The sequence below is a fragment of the Panthera leo genome, chromosome C2, assembly GCF_018350215.1.
Source record: "Panthera leo isolate Ple1 chromosome C2, P.leo_Ple1_pat1.1, whole genome shotgun sequence".
In the NCBI taxonomy this organism is placed as follows: domain Eukaryota; kingdom Metazoa; phylum Chordata; class Mammalia; order Carnivora; family Felidae; genus Panthera; species Panthera leo.
In genome coordinates, this window is record NC_056687.1 from 59,084,504 (window position 1) to 59,111,540 (window position 27,037).

The 27,037-nt window shown below is 37.7% G+C and overlaps 1 protein-coding gene across 2 annotated transcripts; it reads right to left on the reverse strand.

The window, feature by feature from the left end:
* Positions 1-407: 407 nt before the first annotated feature.
* Positions 408-27,037, reverse strand: CD200R1 (CD200 receptor 1). Of its 2 annotated transcripts, XM_042954610.1 has the most exons (9): positions 26,674-27,036; positions 10,680-10,748; positions 7,419-7,478; positions 4,853-5,173; positions 4,486-4,734; positions 2,725-2,830; positions 2,143-2,188; positions 969-1,475; positions 408-447 (listed from the first exon to the last, which is right to left on the reverse strand). In XM_042954610.1, exons 1-8 carry the CDS (start codon positions 26,738-26,740, stop codon positions 1,335-1,337), a joined length of 1,059 nt encoding a protein of 352 aa, XP_042810544.1. In that variant the 5' UTR covers positions 26,741-27,036; the 3' UTR covers positions 408-447; positions 969-1,334. The 2 variants fall into 2 exon arrangements, with proteins under 2 accessions (XP_042810544.1, XP_042810545.1); XM_042954611.1 differs by lacking the exon at positions 10,680-10,748 and having other exon boundaries at positions 26,674-27,037.

Consider the following 27,037-nt stretch of genomic DNA (forward strand, 5'->3'; position numbering starts at 1 on the left):
TTTCCCTTATGTTCATCTGTTTTGTATCTTAAAGTCCTCATATGAGTGAAGTCACATGATATTTGTCTTTCTCTGACTAACTTCACTTAGCATAATACCCTCCCGTTCCATCCATGTAGTTGCAAATGGCAAGATTTCATTCTTTTTGATTGCCGAGTAATACTCCATTGTATATATACATACACCACGTCTTCTTTATCCATTCATCCATCGATGGACATTTGGGCTCTTTCCATACCTTGGCTAGATGGCCAACGGACACATGAAAAAATGCTTAACATCACTCATCATCAGGGAAATGCAAATCAAAACCACAATGAGATACCACCTCACACCTGTCAGAATGGCTAACGTTAACAACTCAGGCAACAACAGATGTTGGCGAGGGTGCGGAGAAAGAGGATCTCTTTTGTACTGCTGGTGGGAATGCAGGCTGGTGCAGCCACTCTGGAAAACAGTAGGGAGGTTCCTCAAAAAATTGAAAACAAAACTACCCTACGACCCAGCAATTGCACTACTAGGTATTTATCCATGGGATACAGGTATGCTATTTCGAAGGGGCACATGCACCCCAATGTTTATAGCACAAACCCTTTTGACCTGGTAATTCCACTGAGAGAAATTACTCTATAAATATACTGAAACAAATATAAAGAGATATATCCATAAGAAACATTCTATGTGGTATTGGTTATAACAGCAAAACATACAAACAAAGCTTAAAGCAATCTAAATGTCTATCACTAGGGCTGTGGCTATTTAAATTATGACATAACCATACAATGGAATGTTTTATAGCTATTAAAAAGAATGAGGTAGCTCTGCTTGTATTCATGGAAAAGATCTCCAAGACCTATTATATTATAGCTTTCTATCAGTACAGAAGAGCATCACGGTATGTTCCCATATGTATCTTGACAAGGATATGGTATATATGTAAAGTCTTATAAATGTACACACATACATACCTTCAGCATATGTATGTACACAAAATTTTCTGGAGGACACATAAAAGCTGTTGATGGTTGTTCCTTCTGCAGAGTTCTTTCTTGAGGAAACTCAGTTTTCATGTTCTACTGTACTAAGCAATTAGAATACTTTATCATGAGCATTTGCTTTCTTTGTAATGATATCAGTTCTTCAAAGGACTAGTTAATAGCAGCTCACATTCTAAAATATCAATTGTATAAGTAAGGATATGGAAGCACACACTTTAAAAGTCTCTATCTTCTCAGAATCTTTGAAAAGCTAATCTCAGAATAGGTTTTGCATTGTAGAACACCAAGAAACTAAACATGGTAGCTGTACTGTATCTTTCTTCATTTGACCTAGTGCTAGATTCCAGTAATGTATGAAGTATGGAGACACAGCCCATCAGCTTCATTTTGTAACACGTCAGACCTCTTCACCTGGCTCACAGTATCATAAAGTGGATTGTTCTTCTCTGTGTAGCTGGCATAGGGCTGCATTTCATCCTAAGAAAGAACTCAAAGTCAAAATCAATTCAAAAAAGCCAGAATCATTTCCTAACTGCTGCCCACAGCTTTAGTTTCTACCAATAGTGCTTGTATTTGTATCTCTGGGCTTACATGGACATAAGAGAAAGACTTTTTTCTATTATTTTATCAAAAACTGTGCTGGTTATGTAGGTCTCAGTGTCAGATGAAAAAGATTGCGTGAAAGTAGGAATGGAGAGAAATTGAAGTAATACAAGAGATATTTCAAAGGCGAAGGTCAAAGACTTGGTAAGCTACTAGTTGTGAAATTTCGAGCAGGATAGGATTTAAGACCAGGTAAGAGGAAAATGATGATGGTATTGAGAAAGGGAAGTCAAGGATTAGAGATGGTTTCGTGGGGGAGGAAAGAACGATTCAGTTTTTCCAGGATTACAGGCTAAATGAGGAAAACATTCTGTGTTTTATAAGATATAGTTCTTGAAATGAAAAAATGGTTTAGGGTGCATATAAATAGTAACATGGTAGATAATTAACGAAATAAGTATGCCTGACTATTAGCATCATAAACTTAGAATTTTTACTTTCCAATTAAAATACTAACATGATGCAAATTACAAACTATGTGGCTATATTTTCAGACCATGTGATGTACAAATTTGAAAATATTCTTTTAATATTATCTTACCTCCTCAACAACTGAATTAGCTTCTCTTTTTTTTAATTTGCATTTTCTATAAAAAAATAACAAGCTGGAGTCAATGAAGGAAACATCATTATTTAGATTGAAAATGAGAAAACAAAACAGTATACTATTGACAAGTGTGATTCATTTTTTGATAGAATTCAAAATAAATCAGAACTGAACTACCAGAAATAAGAATGCTGCTTTTAGTTAATACATGTAGACAAGATAATTCTGGATGCTGGGATGAGGATGAAATTACGCAACAGAGCTTGATATACAGGAATAAATGTGATAACTCCATTTTATTACCTAAATTATTATAATCCTTTACTGATATAAAAATTTAGCATATGCTATCTCTCCCAAGATCCTGTCCTAAAGGGCCTAATTGACTGTGCTTGCATGCCTAAGTGACCAAGCAAAATCCCCCTGTCATTTAGAGTAGTCCAAATCTAACATATTTAGGATGTGCTTCTTGATTATGGGAGGTTGGTGTTAGCATATTAATTTCACCTATCAGTTCCCAATTTCTGACCCCTTCTAGCCCAATAAAGCCGAGGAAGAAAAAACATCAGTCAATACCTGCAGACACGGATTTTCCAAAGGCAAAAGGATCCCACAATGACCAAGATAATCAAAATAGGCAAGATGATATATACAGTTCTGACGTATACTACTGACTGGACTCCTGTAAAAATAGACACAAAAAATATATGGTTTATCTGTGGTGCATCCAGACAAGGGAATATTATTTAGCACTACCAAGAAATGAGCTGCCAAGACATGAAAAGACACGGAAGAAATTAAATGCATCTTACTAAGTGAAAGAAGCCAGTCTGAGAATGCTACGTTCTGTATGATTCCAAGTACATGACATTCTGGAAAAGGCAAAACTATGGAGACAGTGAAAAGATCAGGGGTTGTTAGAGGTTAGGGTGGAGGGAGGGAGGAATAGGTGAAGCCTGGAGGACTTTTAGGACAATGAAACTACTCTGTGTGAAACTACAATGGGGGATCCCTGCCATCTGCATAGTTCCTAAAACTCACAGAAGGTACACCTAGGGTGACCCTTAATTAAACTATGTACTTTGAGTGATAATGTTGTGTTAACGTTGGCTCATCGACTATTCCAAATGTACCCGGGTGGCATAAGTGATGGAGGCAGGGGAGGAGGGTGTGAATGTAGTGGGGCAGAGGTTATATGGGAACTCTGTGATTTCCACTCAATTTTGCTGTGAACCTAAAACTTCTCTAAAAACTAAAGTTTATTGAAAATAAATATATACTCATAAAATTATAATATATATGTATAAATATACATACACATACACACACACACGTGTATGTGTGTATGTGTGTGTGTGTGTGTGTGTATATATATATATATATATATATATATATATATATATAATGTTTCAAGGATGTCTCATAGTTCATGAAATTCAATTCTGTGATTTTATTGTAAACATTTCTGAGCCATTAAGAATCCAAATAATGGTTATAATAAAGTTGCTTTATCTGTTCTGATCCTAAGGTTTCTGGCAAGACATCATCCTAAGTCAGGATTTTGTGGCTTTAAGGATTCATGACTGGTGAATTCATATAGGACAGATATGGAAAGTAGATTTCTTGACAATAGTAATAGCAGGGTGTTTCTCATCTCCACAATTCAGAAATAAATGGGGAGTTGTAATGGCAGTAGTTGGAAAAATAACCTAATTCTGAGGTCACTGTTCTTCCAGGGCCTTGAAACTGACTGAAGGCATGGAGGCAAATTTCCATCATGTATTAAACGCTGTCAGCCATATAAAACTCAGTCTGACAACAGAAGAAGTCACCAAAGGAATTGCCAGCTCTGAGAGGCAGTGATTTTAAGACCTGGCTCCTGCTGTTCCCTGAATGTGTCCCCCAGCAGAGGGAGGTCAGTGGAGACTAAGCAGCCTGCCGTATGAGTGACTGGATCCTTCTTAAAAAGCATAAATATTCATTTAAAAATACACTTTATTCTTCTCCTAAAACCATAAGTATTATTTTAATAGTACATTCACTACTCAAGGCAAGTTACTACTTGCACAGAACAGAAATAATTACCTTTACTAATTTAAATTATTAAATTATTTTATTATAATTATTAAAAAGTAAACATCATTTTTAAAATATGGCTTCTTAAAACAAACTTCTGCATTAGTCTTCTGGACATAATTCTGAATGGTGGAGAAGAAGGACATAAAAGAGGGGCTGGAGAGATTATCCTTGAGTGAAATTGACCATACACTCCTTTTTCATTCTTCCATAGCTTCTCTGAAGGAATGAAATCATCATACAAAAGCTGGAATTACTAACCTGAATTCCTCTCAACGGACAGACTCTTGTTGCCAGTCAGATGGGACACAGAGCAGGACACATTAGACACCCGGTGGTCCTCCCAGCGGCACGAACTCTGGACGGTCACTGTGTCGTTGCCCAGTGGCTCTTCCACAGTGTGACAATCTCCCCCTGGGGTCCAGGAGATCTGCGCCGCTGGCTTCCCTGCAGCTGCCCTACACACGATAGTTCCATTCTCAAGTTGAAACAGGGTCACGTCGGGGGGCACTGCAGAGATGCAGGGGAAAATGCTTCAGTCTTAACACACGGATATGGAATAGAGAGAGACATCTGTTTCAGTCCAAATCTGGTTATCTGACATCCCACAATATACGATGCTCCTTACCTAACACTTTCAGGTGATATCCATGATAGAAATGCCCATGAGTTGTGACCACTTCACACCTGTAATATCCATCATGAGTGATGGCCACTGGATTGATCTGAAGGGCGGGATTCCAATCAGGTCTGGAGTCCCAGGATATTGTCTCGTCACTACAGTTTATGGCCCTGGTCTCATTTGTATCTCTCCTGTAGGCTCTGGTGCAGGAAGGCTTGTCTCTGAGGATTATTTCCCATCTTATTGTTACCAGCACAGCTTTCTGGGTGATCGGAGGGCAAGAGAGTACAGCCTTTGTATCCACAGGTTCAGACAGGGAAGTGTTAGCTGAACACACACACAAAGCGAATGATGAAAGAAAAGGGTGATAAAGAAATCCATGTTAAATTTTCTACAACATATTCCATAAAGTATACTGGAACATGATTTTCTACGCACAAAATGTATATAACATATTAAAAGTATTCCAAAGATAAACTCATTTTCTCCTATATTGTGTGTTTTTAGATAATCTATATTTATTATATGTGTTAGAAATATTTTAAGGCCTGGGGCCCCTGGTGGCTCAGTCAGCTGAGTGACTCTATTTCAGAACAGGTCAAGAGCTCACAGTTTGTGAGTTTGCACCCCACATCAGGCTCTGCACTGACAGCACAGAGCCTGTTTGGGATTCTCTCTCCCTCTCTCTCTGCCCCTTCCCTGGTCTCTCTCTCACCAAATAAATAAACTTAAAAAAAATTAAAGAAATTTTTAAGGGCTTAAATTTGATTCAGAAGTTTTGATATGTAAGAAACAAACAAAAAACACAATATAAAATTAATGGACACAATCATTATATCTAATATTTCGGCCATAGAGACTATTAGGTTTCTCTAATAACTCAAGCTTCTCGGGATAAAAAGTGGAAAAGTTGAGCCAGGAGAAAAATTTTCTCTCCTACGTTTCAGTGCGAGACAATAAATCACTTAATGTCAGAATGAAATGCCTATCCCCAAAGGTGGGAATTCAGACAAACATAAATATAAGAAGCATGTGGTACTTTCATTATAAACAGCATGGCATTCTGGTTGACCAAGCTGCACAGTTTTTGAGTTGTTTTTATTTGGAGAATCACACAGTCATAAAATCAACAAGATCTTCCATCCTTCCTTCCCTTTGAATCACATGTATCCTGCCAAACAGTTCGCCTGTGAACTTAGCTCACAGATTGTGTCTGACTTTCTACCTAATTACGAGGAATAAATGGAGAAGTTCACTCCTTCTGTCCATCTTTTGAAGTAAAAATTAAGCCCTGCAACCTACAAGTATTCTGCAATATATAAGCTCTGGCTCTCCCACAAACCAAAATAATATGTCCATGGCTGGGAGGGGTTTGCTGAGAGCGGATTGGGGGCATCGCTTGGGACGCACCAGTGACTCAGGTGAGTGGCAGGGAGCTCATCACTCTCACATGAGCAAAACCAGCTGTGAGAGGGCAAAGCTGTTACCCAGATGGCGCTTGTGAGTGTTAAACCCTGCGGTTGAAATCTCTCCTCTCCTCTTCTGGTGTCACTTGCTTCTTGCGTGATGGACTCATGCCCTTGCATTTCACAAACAAATCACAATCCCATAACTATGTGAAGCAAGGGGGAGGATTTGAAAGCAGGTCTAAGAGAGCAGTTAAATCCATGATTGAAGTGGCAACCCGCATGCACAGGGAAAATGCACCTTCGCCAAGGTTATAAATAAGCACGAAGGTGGCTGCTTGGAGAGCAGCTAGAGGTGGGTGTGGCCTACAGACCACTCTTTGTCCACGAAAACGCTCCTCTTCCCCTAAGAGCCATTTCACACGCTGCACCTGCCGTGAAGCCTTCTCAGAGCCTTGCTGCTTCGCCTTCTCCTCTACACTCCCAGCACACTTGATGTGAGTGCTCATCTCCTCCGTCAAATGCCATCTGTGCTGACATGTGGGCTCCCCCATGAAATGAGCCCCTCAGGGAGCTGTGGGGCTCTAGCTACTCTTGTTTGTCCCCATGTTCCCCACATGGCCTAGCAGTGCCTGACAGGGAGAGCTCCATAATCCTCGGACGGAATGTGCACTGCCTGGGGGTCATTCAGGGTCCCTCACACCTCGGCACTCAGACCACCATACTCCTCCTTTTCTCCCTGGAAGCGCCCCCCCTCCCCATGTCTTTCCTATGCCACCAGGGGAGTGACATTCTTATCCTCAAGGACAGGAGGAGAAGTGGAGAGAATTCTAGAGGAGAACAGATCTTGGTTGGTTGGTTGGTTTCATTGGTTTTAAAATCTTCATCATCCTTTAGCCTCCCCACGTAGTTCAGTTAGTCGTCCACCGTCGCTTCTCCAAAAAAAAAAAAAAAAGGGGGGGCGCCTGGGTGGCTCAGTCGGTTAAGCGTCCGACTTCAGCCCGGGGTCATTCAGGGTCCCTCACACCTCGGCACTCAGACCACCATACTCTTCAACCAGGCTCAGGATGGCCCCTTGACCAGCCCATCAACCGTGTTGCTAAGGAAGTTCAACACTTTTTCCCTTTAGTTCTGGCCTCTAGAAAAAAAATTAAAAAACTTATTACCTTCCACAGGAAGTATGAAACTATTCTGTTGTCTGTCCATAAGTGAACTGTTGGTTGAAGCTAGAAAAGGTTGAGAGAAAAGTACATGAAAGCAATTTTAGAGACTTAAATGGAGTGCAAGCCACTGTTTATCCACATCATACATACAACATGACAGAAAATTAGTTAACTGTAACCTAATTCCACAAAAAGCTTTACAAAGAAGAAATTAGAAGTTATCCCATCATTATGTGTAAAAAATAAACCAAATCTCTACTGACAACTCCAAGTTCTCCCTCAAGTGAAGTAAATTTCCCATTTTATTTTTACCATAAATGGTAACTCTTTCCTTCTTTCCCTCTTGCCTTCCTTCCTTCCCATCATTCCTTCTTTCCTTCCTTCTCATCCTTTCCTTCTTTCCTTCCTTTTTCCTTGCCTTAAGTGAAGTGTTGAGGGCAACTAAGAGGACTGATAAGAATAAGAAACTGCAATGAGCGCCCCCCCCCCCCCCCATCCCTAGCTAAGGGAACTGTCTGGTGATTAAGGCCACCATGACAGACAAAGGTTAGTTCAGTACATGAGGGATTTCTCTCATGGGCGTTTTGGCCTCTACAGCCCTGAGAACTGCTCCTATTTTAAAGATACAGACTGTTGTCTATGGAAAGTTCAAAGAATTTAGTCATGATTGATACCTTTAAAGGGTTTTCTTGTATCCTTTGGATTTTACTTCATATGCCCTGTAGAAATTGTTACTTTTAGTGATAAAATACATAATGTTCATGCTACAAACTGTTATCTTTTTACCATTTCACCGGCTTCTCATTTTAGCCATCTCATGTGGGAATATTAGCAAGTTAGTTCTTAGCAGATATAACTAAATCCATGTCTCGATCGTATGGGATTCTCTTAGAAGAGCCTGGTCTTGCATTAAGTGATGTTTTCGTAACTGATTTGAGAGAAGTTTTCAAGCATTGTGTTGAATGATCTCCCAGTAGGCTGGAGTGTGAAAGAGACCTCTGCTGGGGCGCCTGGGTGGCTCAGTCAGTTGAGCATCTGACTCTCCATTTCAGCTCAGGTCATGATCTCACGGTTCATGAGTTTGAGCCCCACAGCTGGCTCTGCACTGACAGTGTGGAGGCTGCTTGGCATTCTCCTTCTCCCTCTCTCTCTGCCCCTCCTTGCATCTCTCTCTCTCTCAAAATAAATAAAAAACTTAAAGTAAATAAAAAAAACAAGAAAGAAAGAGACCTTCTGGTTAATAAAGGTATTCCAGTGAGTGGAGGTGCATGGAGAAATCTGCCTCTAGAATCAGATACCAAACCCTCCTACAATTGAGCAAAATATTACTCCTTCCAAAGAATGCCCTGAGAAGAAATACCAATTACCCCTGAAACTTCTCATACCAAAGATAAAACCCACAAGTTCTAAGGTACTCTTAAGTGTGCAAAATAATTATTTTCAGAAGAGGGAAAAAAAATACTTGTTTTCACAAATATTCCTGATTATTTTTATGATGTTGGAAATACTTTATAGGTTTCATTAATTGTTGATATATGAATCCTTTAGTTTTATTATCTCGACTGGCAGCTAGTTGCCCAAGAAGGCTGATTTCATATCAAGTATCACATCTTCATTGAAAATAGAAACCATTCTTACGCAGTCTTCCTTGAAGCTCTCTATACATCAAAGTAGCAAAATAAATGTGTAAAACTTCTGATCAATGAATAGTCCTGTGATTTCTTTCTTTAATTTCTTTATCTGAAACCAAATTTTTCCTGGAAGTTCAGAAAGGTTATAGTTTTCAGGGCACCCGGTGGCTCAATCGGTTAAGTGTCCAACTTCGGCTCAGGTCATGATCTCACAGTTCATGAGTTCGAGCCCCACATCAGGCTCTGTGCTGACAGCTCAGAGCCTGGAACCTGCTTTGGATGATGCGTCTGCCTCTCTCTCTGCCCCTCCCCCTCCTCATGCTCTGTCTATCTCTCAAAAATAAATGTACATTAAACAAAGATTATAAATTCACATTGTTAATGTCAGAAGTCCAATTTAACTCTTTCACAATGTGGTGTGTGTGTGTGTGTGTGTGTGTGTGTGTGTGTGTGTGTGTGAAGAGAGAGAAATGTGAATTGTGTTCTTTTAAATATATCTATAGTACAAAAGTAACTTAATTACTCATTATGTTAGTCCCTTCAGGCTGCCTTAACATATAATAACCAACGTGGTCACATAATACAATAGAAGTGTTCCCCCTTATATTTCTGGAAGCCAGAAGTCTGATTCAAGGGGTCAGCAGAGCTGTGTTTCTTCCAACAGCTCTAGGGAAGAATCCTTTCTTGCTTCTTCCAGCTTTCGGTGGCTGCTAGCAATCCTTGGTGTTTGTTGGCTTGTAGATGTATCATTTCAATCTCTGCCTCCTTCTTCACACTGCCTTCTTCCTGTCTTTTCTCTTCCCTTCTGAGGACTCTTGTCATGGCTTTAGGGCCCAACTCTCATCCAGGGTGATCTCATCTCAAGAGCTTTAGCTTAATAACATCTTCGAAGACCCGTTTGCCAAATATGGCCACACTCACAGGTGCTAACTGGATATTTCTTTGGGGGAAGAGGGATGACATTCAACCTACCATTTTGGGGAGGGGGCACCATCTATGCATTGTCCCCAACCCTTAGATTTATAGTTTATATAATTATTTTACTTATACTTTTTTAAATATATTTTACTCTGTAGTTGACCTGAAACTGAAATTTTCTAGATAATGAGTAATTGAATGAACTTAGAAAGTATATTTATAAGTCCAGGAATGCATTTCCAGGAAAGGCTGGAATTATTTTTTAATGAAGTAAGATATATAACAAAAATAAAATTTTAAAGTAAAAATTAAAAAAACTAACTGTAATGGCAACTTTGGGAGACAGTAGACCTGGGTGAGGAACACAGAAAATAAATTACTAATATCTGCTAAGACCTAATTTTTTAAATCCATGTTTGAAACATAATAACTTATGTTTTAAAAATTAAATGAAAAAATTTTTGATATGCCATTGGTCCGCTTAGGGATCACATTCTTGACTAATAAAGCATATTCTGTTTTAAAGAAGCAAAGAAATAATTTTAGAATGAAAAATTTAGGAGCACTCTTAAATAATAAAATAAATATTTTATTTAGACAGTTTTAGACAATACAGTCTATAAATACATATAAGAATTCAAGATCCTAAAACATGAAAATTATGCCAGCATCAAGCTCATGTCTAGTAGCATTGTAATTAAAAGATGATCATTACCTGCACTGTCATTGTCCTTGCTCATTTTTGGCCTTAATCCGTTGCTTGGTGTAACCAGAGTTCTCGTTTCTGCATTTACACATTCCAAAAAGACAGATGGGGTAATCAGAGGAATACACATTAGTATTTCTGACTCCTACTTAAAATCACACTTTTTTCATGTTCTTCAGGCCATGTTTGGATTGCAGTTACCAATAAAAACATAAATTATGACAGGCAAGCAAGTCTCAGGACAATTTGCCCCAGGATGAATTTTTGACCTGAACTTCCTACCTGTTTGGGATACCCCTACCTTAGATCCAGAGTGCAGACACCTGCACCCTCCTGTCTTTACATTCAAGTCAAAGTATTTCTTTTTTTTTTTTTTTTTTGTTTAATGTTTATTTTACTTTCTGAGAGAGACAGAGAGAGAAAGGGGAGGGGCAGAGAGAGAGGGAGACACAAAATCCGAAGCAGGCTCCAGGCTCCGAGCTGTCAGCACAGAGCCTGATGTGGGGCTTGAACTCATGAACTGTGAGATCATGATCTGAGCTGAAGTCAGTCACTTAACCGACTGAGCCACCCAGGCACCCCTCAAGTCAAAGTATTTCTTCATTCTGGCTTATGTGCATTTAGTCTACCTCCAATTGTGAAGAAAAGGGGTGGGGGAGGGTACTATGTATTACAGACTGTTTAGGCACCAGTGAGTAGTTCAAGAAAGTTTAGTAGTGATATATTCATTGGGTTCTAGTATGGAACAAAAAAGGATTTCTAAGCATTGTTGAAATTACATCACAAAGACAACTGACTGTTAAGTTCAAATTTTGCAAGGCAAGTGGGAATTGCCTTGTGGGAATCCCACTCTAAGTGGGAATTGCCAATAAACATTTTTTTGAGCGGCAACTCCTGGCAAAGTGTTCACCAGGCATAGAGACATCATAGTAAACGATGCCCTCTACTCTCCAAGAGCTTAAGATCCAGATGAGGAAGCAGCTATGTACATAATTATAAGGTAAAGTTTTCAGAATGGTGACAGAAGTATACATAACGTCCAGGAGTTAAAAAGAAGAAATGTTTAAGAGAGCAAAGGTAGGAGATTAGGGAAGACTCCCTACAACAGATGATATTTGAACTGCATCTCAGTAGATGAAGAGTTCTGCAGGAAGATAGAAGGAAATCTTTTTGCACACAGAAAGAAAGTCGTTTAGAAGAAGATATGAAGCCACATGGGATTTTCAAGGAATTACAAATAGTTCAGAATTGCCTTTAAGTGAGAAAAAAACAGATGTATAATTAGAGTTGAGGTGAGATAGTGGCAGGTTCTCACTGTGGAAGGCACAAAATGCCTAAAAAGTGTTCACAAGGAAATGATACACTTCTAATACATCTACAGTAAATGTACCTGATCGGCAAAGAGACACATTTTAGAGTAAAATTTAATGCACAGTGTTTTTCTGGAGAAATTTTGAATCCACTGCTCCCATTAACGACCATTTTCTTCAATAAAACATTGTTTTAAAATAACAATTTTTGAACCCTTACACTAGGAAGAAACTTGGGATAACTAGCAGATGTTATTTATTACAGCCTCTCCATGCTGACAGGTATTTTTAACTGCATTTTACAGATAAAGAAATGCAGACTCAACAGTAATGAAGCAGTTTGGCCAAAGCCACCCACCCAGCTTGTCAGCTGCTCTAATTGCCCAATTATTCTTATGCAACTAGGTCCTACCTCAGTGTATAGAAAGCAAAGGTTGGATCCTAAGAAATGCGCTAGGATAAATACACTACCCAAATCAGTCCAAATTAAGAGAGTTGAAGAAGCAAGCCCAAATCATGTTGTGGGGGAAACACTGAGAGACAAAGATCGGAAAGAGCACATCAAATGACAAGTCCATGGAATTAAGATTATAATGGCCTATGAACACAACCATTATGAATTCTGGATCTGAATGGAAATCATTCAGGAGGGTCGAAATTCGTGGGCCATCACTCCCTCAGTAGACTGTAAGCTCCATGAAGGTAAGGAGTTTCATCTATGTTTTTCTTTCCACATGCTTAGATGAGTGCTTTGCACAGCTACCTGGCATGTAGCTAGCTCAAGCTGCATTAAAAAGATAAAAGTCAACACAACTTTATAGCAAACTGTAACAAGATATGGACAGTTAGTTTGCAGAAAAAGAAGTACAAAAGTCTCTTAGTCATATAGAAAGATACTAAACATTATTCATAGCAAAAGAAATGCAAATTAAAACTATACAGAAATACCATTTCTCACCTATTATGCTGCCAAAGTCTAAAAATTTGACAATACTTTGGAGCTATAGTGAGATAGGCATGTCGATAGGCTCATGGGAATGTAAAATGTTACAACTTCAACAGAGGAAAATTTGGAAAAATATAGCAAAATTACATATGAATTTTTCTTTTAACCCAGCAATACCAATTGTCAGGATCTATCCTAAAGATACACAGGCAAAAGTATGAAAAGAATATATGCACAAATCTCTTCATTACAACATTGTAATTGGAAGATTTTTAAAAGTAACTCAATGGCTATTCATTGGGGATTAGTGTTCTAAACTATGGTACATCCAGAAAATGAAGCATAATGAAACTTTTAAAAAGAATGAGGGGTAGCTAGGGGCTCGTGGATGGCTCAGTCAGTTAGGCATCTGACTCTTGATTTCAGCTCAGGTCATGATCTCATGGTTAATTGGGCTCCACGCTGATGCTCATGGAGCATCGGGCTCCATGCTGATCAATGTGGAGCCTGCTTGGGATTCTCTCTTTCCCTGTTTCTCTGTCCCTTCCCCACTCACACACCCTCTCTCTCTCAAAAATAAACAAATAAACTTTTTCTTAAGTTTAAAAAAAAAAGAACAAAAGAAAGCTCTATAAACTATTATGGCATGATCTCCAAGAAGTATTGTTAAGTGAGAAAAGCAGGATACATAAAATTGTGTATATTACACTACCATTAATCCCATGGGAGGGATACATGTGTGTTCTTTCTTTCCTTGCTTATAATTTCAAAACTAAATGGATAAAATGGGAACAGGAATAGAAATAATATGTCTCTGAATATACCTGGTTTAATAGATTTGACTTTGGAATCAGGTAGCCATTTTACATAATTAGAAAGCATAACCAAATATTTGGGGCATCTGGGTGGCTCAGTCAGTTAAACATCTGACTTTGGCTCAGGTCATGATCTCCCAGTTCATGGGTTTGAGCCCTGCGTTGGGCTTTGTGCTGACAGCTCAGAGCCTGGAGCCTACTTTAGATTCTGTGTCTCCCTCTCTCTCTGACCCTCTCCCATTCACACTCTGTCTCTCTCTTTCTCTCTCTCTTTTAAAAATAAATCAACATTAAAAAACTTTTTTTAAAGAAAGCATAACCAAGCTATTTGTAAGCACTAAGATTATAAAGCAAAGTGAAACAAATGTACCCAACTGAATTTGTTATAATTGGTTGCATGACCACATAGAGAGCAGCTATTCCAACTGACTTTCAAAACACAGCAATTTGACTGTGTGCCTCTAGTAGATTTTAACTTAAGGATAAATTGCAAAAAAAAAAAAATCTTTAATTATCTCCAATAATCATATTGTTGGTGATAGTAGAAACTACACTGGAAAATATCTGGCTGTTTTTTAAAAAGTCAAACACGTGCCCACCATATAACCTGACCATTTCAATCCTAGATATTTACTCAAAAGAAACGAAAATATATGTCCCCACAAAGACTTGTGCATGAATGTTCATAGCACCTTCAATCATAATAGCCAAACCTGGACACGACCTAAATACCAATCAACATGTATATGGATAAATTGTCCATACACTGGAATAGTACTCAGTAACAAAAGGAACACACAACATTGATGATTCTGAAACTCATTCTGTTGAATGAAACAAGCAGACACAAAGAGAATACAGTATACACCACACGAAAGAATGCTACTAACATAAAATGCTAACTCATCTGTGGTGCCAAACAACACATCAGTGGTTGCCTGCAGATGAAGACAAAGGCAAGGATGGACTGCAAACATACATGGAAGAATATTTGGGAAACAATGAAAATGTTCTGTATCTTGTTTGTGATGACTCACAAACTGTAACTTTTGAATAGACGCAGTTAACTGCATACAAATTGCCCCTCAGTTTAATTAAATACAGTATCAGAAACATGAGATTTTAACACATGTACCATTAGAAGATGCATCCACACAAACAAACACAAAACAAAATGCAGGTGGAAAAACCCTTGACACTGAAAACAATGTTTAAAAAAAAAAACAAAACTTTTCCATCTAAGTCAAAAGCATCAGTAGAAATAAGATTGTTTTGTGATTTTAGTACAAATGAAACCTCTTACTCACTTTGAGCACCAGAAGTTTCCTTTCCCAAATCGTCATTGTCATATGCCTGAGAAAGCATACACCATCCACCCACATAACAGACATTGTATGGGCATGACTGTGCAAAGCCATACTCTAAAGGCTTCCTCCAGTGGGGGGGAGGGGGGAGAAGGCTCTCAGGGGGAAAAAGAAAAAAGCTCTCAGAAAGAGCACAGGTTTTTTTGTGTGTGAGGTTAAACAGTTTTTAACTATTCTAAAATCCTGTGGTTGGCTGTGTTCTCCTGACTAAAAAAGTGAGAGATAGGCATTGTTGATAAATCTCCACTCCCAATAAAAACTCCTGTGTGAGTAACTGTTAGTAACCTAAATAGAACGTGGACTGTGTTATACTCAAAAAGTTTCTACAGTTGCTAAGATTCGTGTATTATTTCTAAGGTGTGGAAACGGGAAACAAAAAAAGTTAAAGATTTCTTGCCTTTTCATTCATTTGGAGGTTTCTCAGGCAGAATGCAAACAAAGCAGTGAGGAGGCTAATACAATGAGTTTTAAGCTAAAAGAATGCTTTAATGAGGGCAAAACTGGAGCCTAAAATATTTGGCTATGCTCTAATAAGATACTCTGTGCAAAAAAGAATCGTGTGGTATAGTTTTATTTTTACATTTCTTTTGACATTTCTTTCTAGGACTTGGGGCCTCAAAGCCAGTACTAACTAATTAGAAGTCATTCTTATTGCTTATTATGGTCTTTGTAAATTTTATTGATATTAATATTTAATTAATTTACTACTTTAAAAAACATAACACAGAATACATTGAAATATATTTCAATACAATGAAATCTGTGGGAATCTTCTGATATCTTACTCAAGGAAAACCAAATAATAGAGTTATTTCATTCTTCATTTGATGTTTCAAGCTTTCAAACTTCAAAACTCTGCAAGTTATTATAACAAATACAGTTCTGGACCATCGTGGGTCAAGCATTGGCTGCAAAACAGGAAGGACATGAGTTTTACTTCTTACTCTGCTTTCCTGAATCATTTTAGGTAATTGAATAAATGCACATGCTCTAGTTTTCCCCTCCACAAAACAAACTATCATTCTTAGTTAATAAGTAAAGAATAACTGATGAAAGGGATTCAAAGCACATTGCAAACAGGTATTAAATCCTCAGGGTATTAAACCCTGAGTATACTTCACCAAAGATTCAAGGTTTCGTTTAAAATAAATGCAACTTTGAAAAAATAAGATAAAAAGAGACTGGGAGGTAAACCATAAGAGACTCTTAAATACAGAGAACAAACTGAGGGTTGCTGGAGGGGTATTGGGTGGGAGGATGGGCTAAACGGGTGATGGGCATTAAGGAGGGCAACTGCTGGGAGAAGCACTGGGTGTTATATGTAAGTGATGAATCACTAAATTCTATTCCCGAAATCACTATATGTTAGCTAACTTGGATCTAAATAAAATTTAAAAATTTTTAAAAAGAGAAAAAATTAAACATTACAGGAGTTTTCAAGGGAAAAAATAATAAATAAATAAATACATAAATATTTTCATTACTGAGCCTGAAAAATAAAATAAGATAAACTAAAATAAATGCAACTTTGAGGCTGAGACCTTAATCATACAAAGACTCATAAATTCAAATTACATTGCCAGAACAACCTTTATTTAGCTACACTAAGCACATAACTTTTTCTAATCAGCAGTACAGTAGTCAGTACAATACAGAAACCTTAACTTTCAATCTTCTGGCTCCAGAAAGCTTAAAATACCAACATTAACATTTTAGTTAGTAAATGTTTGTGTTGCATTTTATAAAAATGCATATTGTGGATGTAGGTTAGACCTAAAAGTATTATTTCCCAACAGTTACAAATGGATTCAATAAGAAGTTGTGGAATTAAATTGTGTCCTTTCTCAGAGGTCCTGAGAATGAATTGTCACCCAAATAGGCTAACTGTATTTCTGCTCTGATGAAGTGGTTTTCACATTGTGATCTAGGAACTAGGGAAAGTCCATGATATTCAACAAAAAAATCCATGAACTTCATAACTTTTGGAGAAGGGAGCCTAAATTATAATTTTATTTCCGATATATAATTAAAAAGCAGTATCATCCTGTAGGAATAATTGCAAGCATCACCAATTTTCCCCAAAATTCTGTTATTTATAAATAGCAAACAAGGAATGCTTGGAATAAAAGCTCATGTGAACCTTTTCTCTACTAATAGTACCTGAAGACAAATGTGTTAATGTTATGATAAATTTTGGAAATAAAGGAAATGTTTTCTTTTCTGCCTACTAATATAAGGATCAGATTATGATCACAGTAGTTTTCATTCAAATGGCACCTGAGTGAACCCCTATATTAGAGCTTTTGGACTGGTAGAGGGAAATTGGAAGCTACAATAATATTCCTTAATTATTTATTCAATTACAATGGTTAGGCACTTAATAAATCCCTATTTATCATGGAATTTCAATCTGCTGGGGACAATAGACATCAACCAAATAAATAATTATGTGAAATTGCAATAGCGATAAATGAAATGTGAAAAATGTATCATGAGCAACTTATCCTAGTATTGAGGTGGTGGGCGACGCCCAAGATGGTTCCCAGTGTTCTCTCTTCTTAGTGTTCATGTCTGTAAAACTTTCTCCTTGAAAACAACAAGAAAGTTCTTGACTGTGGATTAGACTCACTCATTCACTTAACAAATAGAATATAGCAAAGTGATAGATGTCACTGTTGAGAGTTACTTATAAAAAGACTGTGGTTTCTGTCCTGATGTGCTCTCTCTCTCTCTCTCTCTCTCTCTCTCTCACACACACACACACACACACACACATTCTTGGGTTTCTGTGAGAAAATAAATATTTGTTTGGGGATAATTTATAATGGAACAATAGGTAATTAATACAAGATCCAATAGACAAGAAGCCGATTGAAAGAGAGAAAGAGACAGAGACAGAGAGAGAAGAATATCCTAAATAAAAGTACTATTAAACATGTGCCTGGACAGCCTATAGACAACTAGGATCTGAAGAAAGACCAGGGCCAAAAAAAGGGAATCTCATCTTTTGCTATTATGCTATTTCATATCATGATTTCTGAACTTTTTTTCCTGGGACAAATGTATCTTCCTGCAGAACGAGAACAGAAAAGAAAAATAGAAGTTTGCCATTTTAGCAATGTGAAATGTAACATGTTTTTAAAATGAAAACTTTCTTCTTCATTTGTATTAAAGCTTAATATTTCAATGATCATGAATCCTTCCTTCTGAAAAAGAAAGAAACTGAAATGCAAAATAAGAGATTTCTTATTTTAAAGTCATATTTGTTATTTCTGCACTTGGAGTTTTTCCAAGGAAAAAAACTATTTTGAAAGCATTTGAAATTTTAGGATAGGGGCACCTGGGTGACTCAGTAGGTTAAGCGTCCGACTTCAGCTCAAGTCATGATCTCGCGGTCCGTGAGTTCGAGCCCCGCGTTGGGCTCTGTGCTGATAGCTCAGAGCCTGGAGCCTGTTTCAGATTCTGTGTCTCCCTCTCTCTCTGACCCTCCCCCGTTCATGCTCTCTCTCTGTCTCAAAAATAAATAAATGTTAAAAAAAAAAAAAGAAATTTTAGGATAAAAATATTTATGTTAAAGTGCTATAACTACAAACTTAAACATGAGTAAATCTCAAACATAATATTCAGCAAATGAAAGCAGCTATAAAATAATATACACAGTAAGATATCATCTATGACAATACAAAAAAAAGCAAAATAGATGTCATTGTTTGGGGCCAGATATATATCTGGCAAAATATAAAGAAAGGCAGGGAATGATCATTCCAAAAAATATGGCTACCCTTACAGCAAAGGTTGAGGGGTATAATTGGGGAAGAACGGGCAATAGTCTATTTCTTAACTTACGTTAACATTCACCGTACAACTGTTCTTTGAAATGCACGTATGTAATGCACTCTGCAATATATACATTAATATAAAAGAAAATTAAAATAGTAAGTTCAAAAAACACAAAAAGTATAATTAGTACTTACATTTTTTTGACATAACAATGTGAGCAATTGATCCTTGTATCATAGCGTCAAGGATGCTGTGTTCTTATGCTTTAATTTATGAAAGTGATTTACATTTTCAAAGGTATTAATGTGGTAGCAGACAACACCTAATTAGGTGTTCAATAAACAAAATAATGGGTGGAAACCCAAAGTTCTAACAAAGACAAATTCAGAAAAGCACCAAAATTAGAGTAAGAAAATCAACTAATATTTCAGTTCTTCCATTTATTACCTCTGCAGTCTTGCACAGATTACTCCCTGAACCTCAATGCTTCATCTATACATATAAGAATGTAGTATCTGATAACAGTAGTCATTCAATTCATAAAGGGAAGGATAATTATTTATATCATTGATAAATGGTATTAGGAAAACTAGCTTTTCATTTAGGAAAAAAACAGATTCCTATCTCACTTCTCACACAAATATAAATACAATGAACCAAAGATTTAAATAATAGATAATAGAAGATGATAGATAGATAGATAGATAGATAGATAGATAGACTAGAAGAAAACACAGATAATATATTTTTTTAATCTTAAATGGGACATGGAGTGAGTAACATCTCGGTTTGCCAGGGAATGAGGGGTTTCCTGGGACAAAGGACATTCAGTGCTAAAACCAGGAAAGTTCCAGGCAGACTGGGACAGTTGTCGCTGTAAGTAAAGAAAACTTTTTTAACCCTGGTACAAAATAGAAACTATAAAATAAAATATTGAGAAAGATGACTATAGAAATAATTTAAAACTTCTATATGGCAAAAAAGAAAAACAATGTGTAAGCTAACATTAGCAAACACCTATGGAATATTGTGAACATTGGTGTTAAAAAAGGCTAATATCCTCAAAAAAATATACAGAAAACACATAAACCAATAAAAAAAGAGATGGACATCCCAAATGAAAAATGGGCAAAAGATATGAACAGGACAACAAAAGATAAAGTTAAGTCATATGTTGAAAATTGGCTTAGCTGGTAACTATAATTATGCTCTTCAGATACAATAGAGAGAGAGAAATACAACACCCAGATGGTTTACAAAAAGGAAGAGTGAGAAAAGTTTAAGTAACAAGCTCTAAAACATAAGAATTCAATAATGAATTCAATGGATAAATAAAATTTAGAAAGAAAAAAGAATTGTGGTAAATAATAAATTTGGCCCTAGTTTCCACAATGATATCATCACAAAGCCTGTATCAGTGGGTTAGGACACCATGCTAATAAATCGTATATTGTTGGGGTAATTTTTTTTCCAGCAGTTACCATCACATAGCCTTAAACCAGTTAATAGAAACAGATTTGACCCCTGACCCACGGCAGATGTTGTACAAATGTGTATTAGTGATCACAAGGGACAATGTGCTGAGTGGATAGTGAATATCCGTGCATATTGATATGCAGAGATATATTTACTAGGATATTAATTCCAGCATAGTTCTTAATTCCAAAAAAAAACTGAAAACAACAAGAAAGTTGTTGATCTGTAAGGCCTCATTAAATAAGTTTCAAAAATAGTATCTATGAAAGATACTTGAAAACTGCAAAATTATAATTAAGATACCATCTATTGAATGTAAAATTCAGACCCAGGTTTAAGTGCTTTATATACAAAATTTAACTTAATCCTCACAACAACCCTAGACACTAGGTCAGAGGTGTTGGGTAAAATCTCTCAATTTTAAAGTATTGGCAACTAATTCAGATTTTTAAAAATTGTACATGAGCCAACTGAACGTGCCTGCAAGCCAGGTCTCGCCCATGGGCTGCCAAATTGCAGTCTCTGAGGTGGAAATTAGAGAAGAGGCCTAAGCCAGAGTGGGAAACATTCATAATGAGGAAGCTGTTGGAGGAAGCAAAGGTAGCAAAAACAATGAAGAAAAAAGAAATGCAATGCCTTACACCAGGGAGGAGATTTTAAGAAAGGAATCATCAAAATCAAATCATTCAGGAAACGTCTTAAAGTAAGGACTAGGAGCGTGATTTTCTAACAAGAAGGTGGTCAGAGAACTTTAGGGGCTGTAAGAGAGTAGTGTTAGTACAGAGGGATGAACGCAAGATTGAAAGGAGCCAAGCAAAAGAAACTCTCAACAAAGGTAGACTTATTCTTTCAAGAATTTCAGCCTTGGAAGTATGGGAGAATGACAAGTGGCTTTCTCAAACCTGAGAGAGAGCGCGGGATGATATTTGGAACTGAGAACCAAGAAGCTATCTGATAGAGAAGAGCATAGCATATTTGAAGATAGAAAGAGGGAGAGCTAGAACTTACAAGGCAGACAGTAAAGCAGAATCCTAGAAGTACCAGCAGGACATGAGGCCAAAGAGGGGTCAGGGGGTGGGGGGCAGTGTTTTTGAAAAGACTGACACTTAGTCTCTAAGACAGAAGCAGAAAGGGCAAAAGAAGTTGCAGACACGAGAGACATTTTGAGGAAGCTCATGTTGACAAACGTTTTCGGAGAATAACTACTTAGCGTCAGATAGCTGTGCAGAGCTCTGGCAATGCAAAGGGTAAGGTCTCCACTCTCAGAAGGGTCATCATTTGGGGAAGTTAAAGAAGTCCACATTGGATGATAGGTAAGTCAGAAGTGAGCAGCCATCTGCTGAATATGAGAGACAACGGGAAGAGTTTGGGTGAAAATTACCTAAGACAGTGTTTAAATCCAGGCTCCCAGCAGAACTACTTGCAAAGATTTGTGAAAGCCAAGATCTCAGACTCTGTACCCTAATAATTCCAATTAAGTAGGTCTGAGATGGCATCACAGCATCTTTAATAATTTAGGCTATACAGGTGATTCTGTCAACCAGTTTATGTACTGGTTCAGGATAATCCTTGGGGAACATCTAGGAGGGAGCCAATGAACGATAGACAGATTGAGTGATTTTTTTGGAGAAGAAAAATCACTAGGTTTCATTATGTTGACCTGGGCATTTTTTCCAAAAAATTATCAATACCATAAAATGGATTCTATAGCCAGATATTCTCATACAATAGTTAAACCTTTGGGAAAGGGTAGTATTTCAGGGCAAACTAACAAAATGGCAAGGAAAAAGAAAATAAATCATTAAACAACTAACAGCTCACATGTGCACACACCCAGTTTGGAGAAGTGCCTTTACTGAATCACTGAATATTCTCAAATGATACCCTTTGAACACACACAGGTTTCCCCCATGTTGATTGAAAGAAAAAAAAAATGTTGCTGCTTTCTCCTTCTAGCTATGATCCTTTCTCCTTTTGTTACTGCCAAGTGTCTAGAATTGAGTGGTCTGGACCACAGGCTCAATTTCCTCCACACCCACTCTCTCCTCAATACCAGCAACCTTGTGGTTCCTACACCTTTCTATTCAGAACACAATTTTGAAGGTCACCAGCTACCTTACAGTCAGACTTGTGGCCTTTCTTCAGTGCTCATGCTCCGGGGTTATTTGGAAGATTTTGACACTATTAACCACTTTCCTTTCCTTGTAAAACCCTCTTGTTAGCCTGTACCACTACTCCTGTGTTTTGCCAGTCTGTGTCTCCCTCTCTGTCTTCTCCGCAAGCCTTTCTCTTTAGCTACGTTAATGCAGGCATTGCCTGAAGTCTCATCAGCCCATCTTTCTCTCTGCACCTTTTCTTATCATCCCCAGAGCCCCAACTAGGCCTCTAGACAGTTGACTTCTCCTTGTTTTAGCTCTGCAGTCATAGTTCAGTTCCCTCTGCCCTTCCTACAAGCTATTTGACTTGCCTAGAATGCTCATCCCTCAACTCTTCCCGCCTAGCTCTTTTCTGCTCATCTTCATCTTACACATCACCTTCCAAAGGGAAGTCCTCCCTGCCCCTCAGACCAGACTAGATTTACCAATTCCACCTTCTCTTTCTTCTTATGCACCTATGCATTATTTAATCTTGGGCACTGATTTATTTCATGCCTACATTTCCTAGGAGACTCTAAGCTTTGTGAGAACATGATTTTCTATCTTGTTCAGGTATCCCCAGCATTAAGCACAGTGTCTGACACATGTCAGACACACCCTTACTTATTAACTGACAGACTAACTGACCCACATTTTAGCCTTGACTTATTTTTCCTGAACAAGAATCTCAACCCTTTAGATGCTATCTCTCCCCCACGCAAATGCCTCCTGTCATTTCAAGTGCATCACATTTAAAAATCATAGATTTTCCCCCACACACTTGCCACATCTCTTTTACCCTATATTTTTGGTACTACAGATGAGTTTCAAGCATAGTTCATTTACAAAAAAGTTGGGTGATATCTTTAGTAATTCCTTGACCGATGGATGCTGGACTTGATTTGCCCCTGTATAAAATGTAAGAATTTAATTTGAAGGTTTCTAAAGTCCTTCCCGTCTAAAAACACTTCTCAAAAGCTGTCATACATCTCCTTCATTTCACAAATGAGGAAATTTTTGTCTAAAGAGAGTAAGCAATTTCTTAAATATGATATAGCTGGTGGATAAAATTATACCTTATGATGAACCTTTAAACCCAACACAGAGAGATATGTAAGAATTTAGAAATTTGGGGAAAGGAGATTGAGATCTTATTGAGAAAATGAAAAGCACCAAAATATTCAATTCATTAATCAAATTTGGAAGCAAAGAGCATTTAATAATATAATATATCTGGGGCGCCTGATGGCTCAGTCATTTAAGCTTCTGACTTCGACTGAGGTCATGATCTCAGGGTTTGTGAGTTCGAACCCTGCGTCGGGCTCTGTGCTGACAGCTTAGAGCCTGGAGCCTGCTTCACAAAACAACAGATGGTCCTCAATGCTTACTGCACAGTATCCAAGTTCCTCTGTCGAGCTATCAAGTACCCCTGGAATTCAGTCTTATTTCCCACTATCATGTAGCACACAATCTCTGTTCCATCAAGGTAGAGTTCTTTCTGTCCCTGAGCACGTTGCCTTTGTTCATGCTGCACATCTCTTCCTCCCAATGTGTATATCTGCCTTCCCCCATCTATCCAAGCCTATCATTCAAGACCCATTTCCTCCATTAAAACTTTAACATCTCCAACCTACTGTAATTTCTCCCATCTTTGGGTTTTTACTAGATTCATAGTTAATTTCAAGACTGACGGATTTAAAATGTTCTCCAATTATTTCATCTCAGCTTCATCTCCCTAGTTTATATTCCGAATAACTTTTAGGCACTCTTCACACGCTCGCACACACACCCTCCATAAATAATTCAGTGTTCTTAATAAAGACTTTTTATTACTTTATTAATTAAGCATGGAGGGTTAGGGGAAAACATTATGTAAATTCACAACTATCACAAGATAGAAAAGGAATAGAGGACTGAAATTTATGAAGACAAACCCCTTCTTTTTTTGCAATTACTTTTAATCTTTTTTTTTTTTCATCTGCAAGCCATCGAATCTACCAACAGCCCTGTTTTGATTTTTATTTCCTTTTCTTGTTACTGCCTGCCCCCTCGTGGAAGATAATGATAAATGATCAAAATTAGCCCGATGAAGAGAAAAAGTTGGAGGAGTCCTTTTTAGTAACCACGTCCTTAATAACAGTGACTTATAAAAGGTAGAATCACATTGATTAGAATAGCAAAATATAATTTTAAAGCAAGAAAAATATGTAGAATACAGATGAGGGAAGAAGACCAGAAGACCAGTTGGAAAGCCTTGCTGTACAGTGGATGATTTAGATTGTATTCATTCCCCGCCCTCAGGAGCTTTCTTAATAAACTTTGTCTACCAACAACCACGTTGCTTGAATTTATAAACAAATAAGTCAACAGAAAAATAAATAGATTTTTTAAATGCCATGTTTTACATTGAGTCTGCTCTTACGCACCTTTGTGAATTTATCTTGCACAAAAAAGTGTTATGTTTGCCAAAATACCGTTAAGCAGTATTAATAACTATGCAGTATTAGTAATAAAGACATAAAGTCATGCCCCGAGTAGTTTGTTTCTCATTATACTAAATTATTTCACGGTGAATTTATCATGCACATTTCTGCATCTAATATAATTTGGTCTTTGGTATCTTGATTCCAAATATTTGGATAACTTTATAATTATACGAGCACAGCTTTCAGAGATTTGATTTATGCAGTAAATCTTCTGGTTGTATTTGGAAATAGTTTTAAAATTCACACCTTTAAACCATTAGAATTCAAAATGATCAATTACGTTTTCATCCTGTTTTTTTTTTTCTTTTACCCAAGAGCCATAATGCAATTTGACATGAGTGATAAATAGCTCCTTGCCTAGCTGCCTTCCTTGCCAAGTTGAGTCCTGCATGGTTTCCCTAAGAGCTTTCTACTATTAGATCTCAACTAGTGAAAGATTTAGAACACCAGATGTGTTTTTAAGTGAGTAGTCTATTAAGCTTATAACTAAGTCGAGGCATAACTTTTTTCAGTGGTGTTATAAATAGTGGTACTTTTTAGTGAAAAGCATAATGCTTCTTCAAATGTCTAGCGATGCTTCCAAACCTGACCGGGTGTGACTCTGCCACAAACTAATAGTGTTGGAAAAATCAATTCACCTTTATAAAATGGAAAAGTGTCTTCCATGCCTACTTCACTGGTTTGCTTTACAGATCAAAGGACAAAAAGTATGTGAAAATGCTGCCTAGAAAAGTAGAGGAATAATCGCTTCTCGGCCTTTTAGCTAAGATCAAATGTAGAAAAGTACAGGAATACTATATGGTTATTTTTCTTGTGTTCGTCACTAAGTTATCATGTGGAAAACAGACTTTTTTTCTTTTGCTGGAATGTAGGCAATACTTCAGTCTTTTCTTTTTTCGATTATAAAATTATAAAATTTAAAGCCAACTACACTGCTCCCTTGCAGCTGCTCCCATTTACTAAAAGTGAAACCTGAAAACTCCCTCCCACATCAACTCCTACCAACCCTCTGTAATGAAACCCGGACACCCCCACAATTGCCCTAAGTGTTTTACAAACTCCTACAGGAACCTAGATGTTGAAGAGTGTGTCCTTTCATCCAGAAAGTGTCTTTTACAGCCTACACATCTTAAAGGTAAATACAGACACCCATCCCAGATGCACCACTAAACTGTGTTATATTTTTAAAAGGCACCTGGCCATAGGCGGTTACCAAAAGTAATAACTTTCCTAATTTATACTGTTAACAACATTGACCCAAGTGGAGGTGGGATTATTATTCAATTTTTGTTTTTTTGAGAGAGAGAGAGAGAGAGAGAGAGAGAGAGAGAGAGAGAGAGAAGAGGGTCAAAAGAACCTAGATGACCTGGGTTGCTACTAAAATACATTTCATCTATTCTCCCTCGTTCAGAAAAGGGGGGGAGGGAGCATGGGGAAATAAGGAAGTGGACAGTGAGGCAAATTATAGAGATACTTAAAAGGCAATAGGATACGAAGTAAAATAAGTAAGACAAAGAGCAAAGTAAGGACAACAAAGTGAAATAAATCCAAAAGTAACACCCTCTCCCATCTCTTGTCATTGCAGTATCTTGCACTGCTCCACAAGAAAGGCAAAGAAAACTCAGCAAAAGCTGAGCCAGGTTTCTCACCAGTCGCTCTCCTGTTGCTCTTCAAACAGAATTCAGACTTACCAGCCACTAAGGAGACAGTCAAAATCAGTAGAAGCCATAGGCCAAAAGTCCTCAAAGTGCAGGGCATTTCTGATGTCTTGCTTTCTGCCCTTTACTTGGTACTTTGCCTCCACACAGGTATGAGAGGAACTGCAGACATGGCGAGGCTCTCTCTGGTCAGCTGCTCTGTGCTGGATCCTCTTAGCCCATCTGCAGCAGGACACTCCTTTTCTTCTGGCCTCTTCAACTCTGTGTCTGAGGCTGGTTGGCAACTTGGAATGAAAGAAACTCTTCTCTGGAACTTGACACAGCAATAGATTTCCTGTATGAAGCACTGAAGCAGAGACGGAGGAAGCAGATTGATTGACTCTGTCAGCTCATTGGT

What these genes read in the sequence shown, in the direction of transcription:
- CD200R1 (XM_042954610.1), bottom strand. Translation starts at nt 26,740, where the DNA reads ATGCCCTGCACTTTGAGGACTTTTGGCCTATGGCTTCTACTGATTTTG. An exon ending in CAAGGACAATGACAGTGCAG is followed by an intron (nt 7,479 to 10,679) that starts GTAATGATCATC and finishes AACCTTTTCTAG; the next exon opens with CTTCAACCAACAGTTCACTT. An exon ending in CTAATTCAGTTGTTGAGGAG is followed by an intron (nt 1,476 to 2,142) that starts GTAAGATAATAT and finishes GTTCTTTCTTAG; the next exon opens with GATGAAATGCAGCCCTATGC.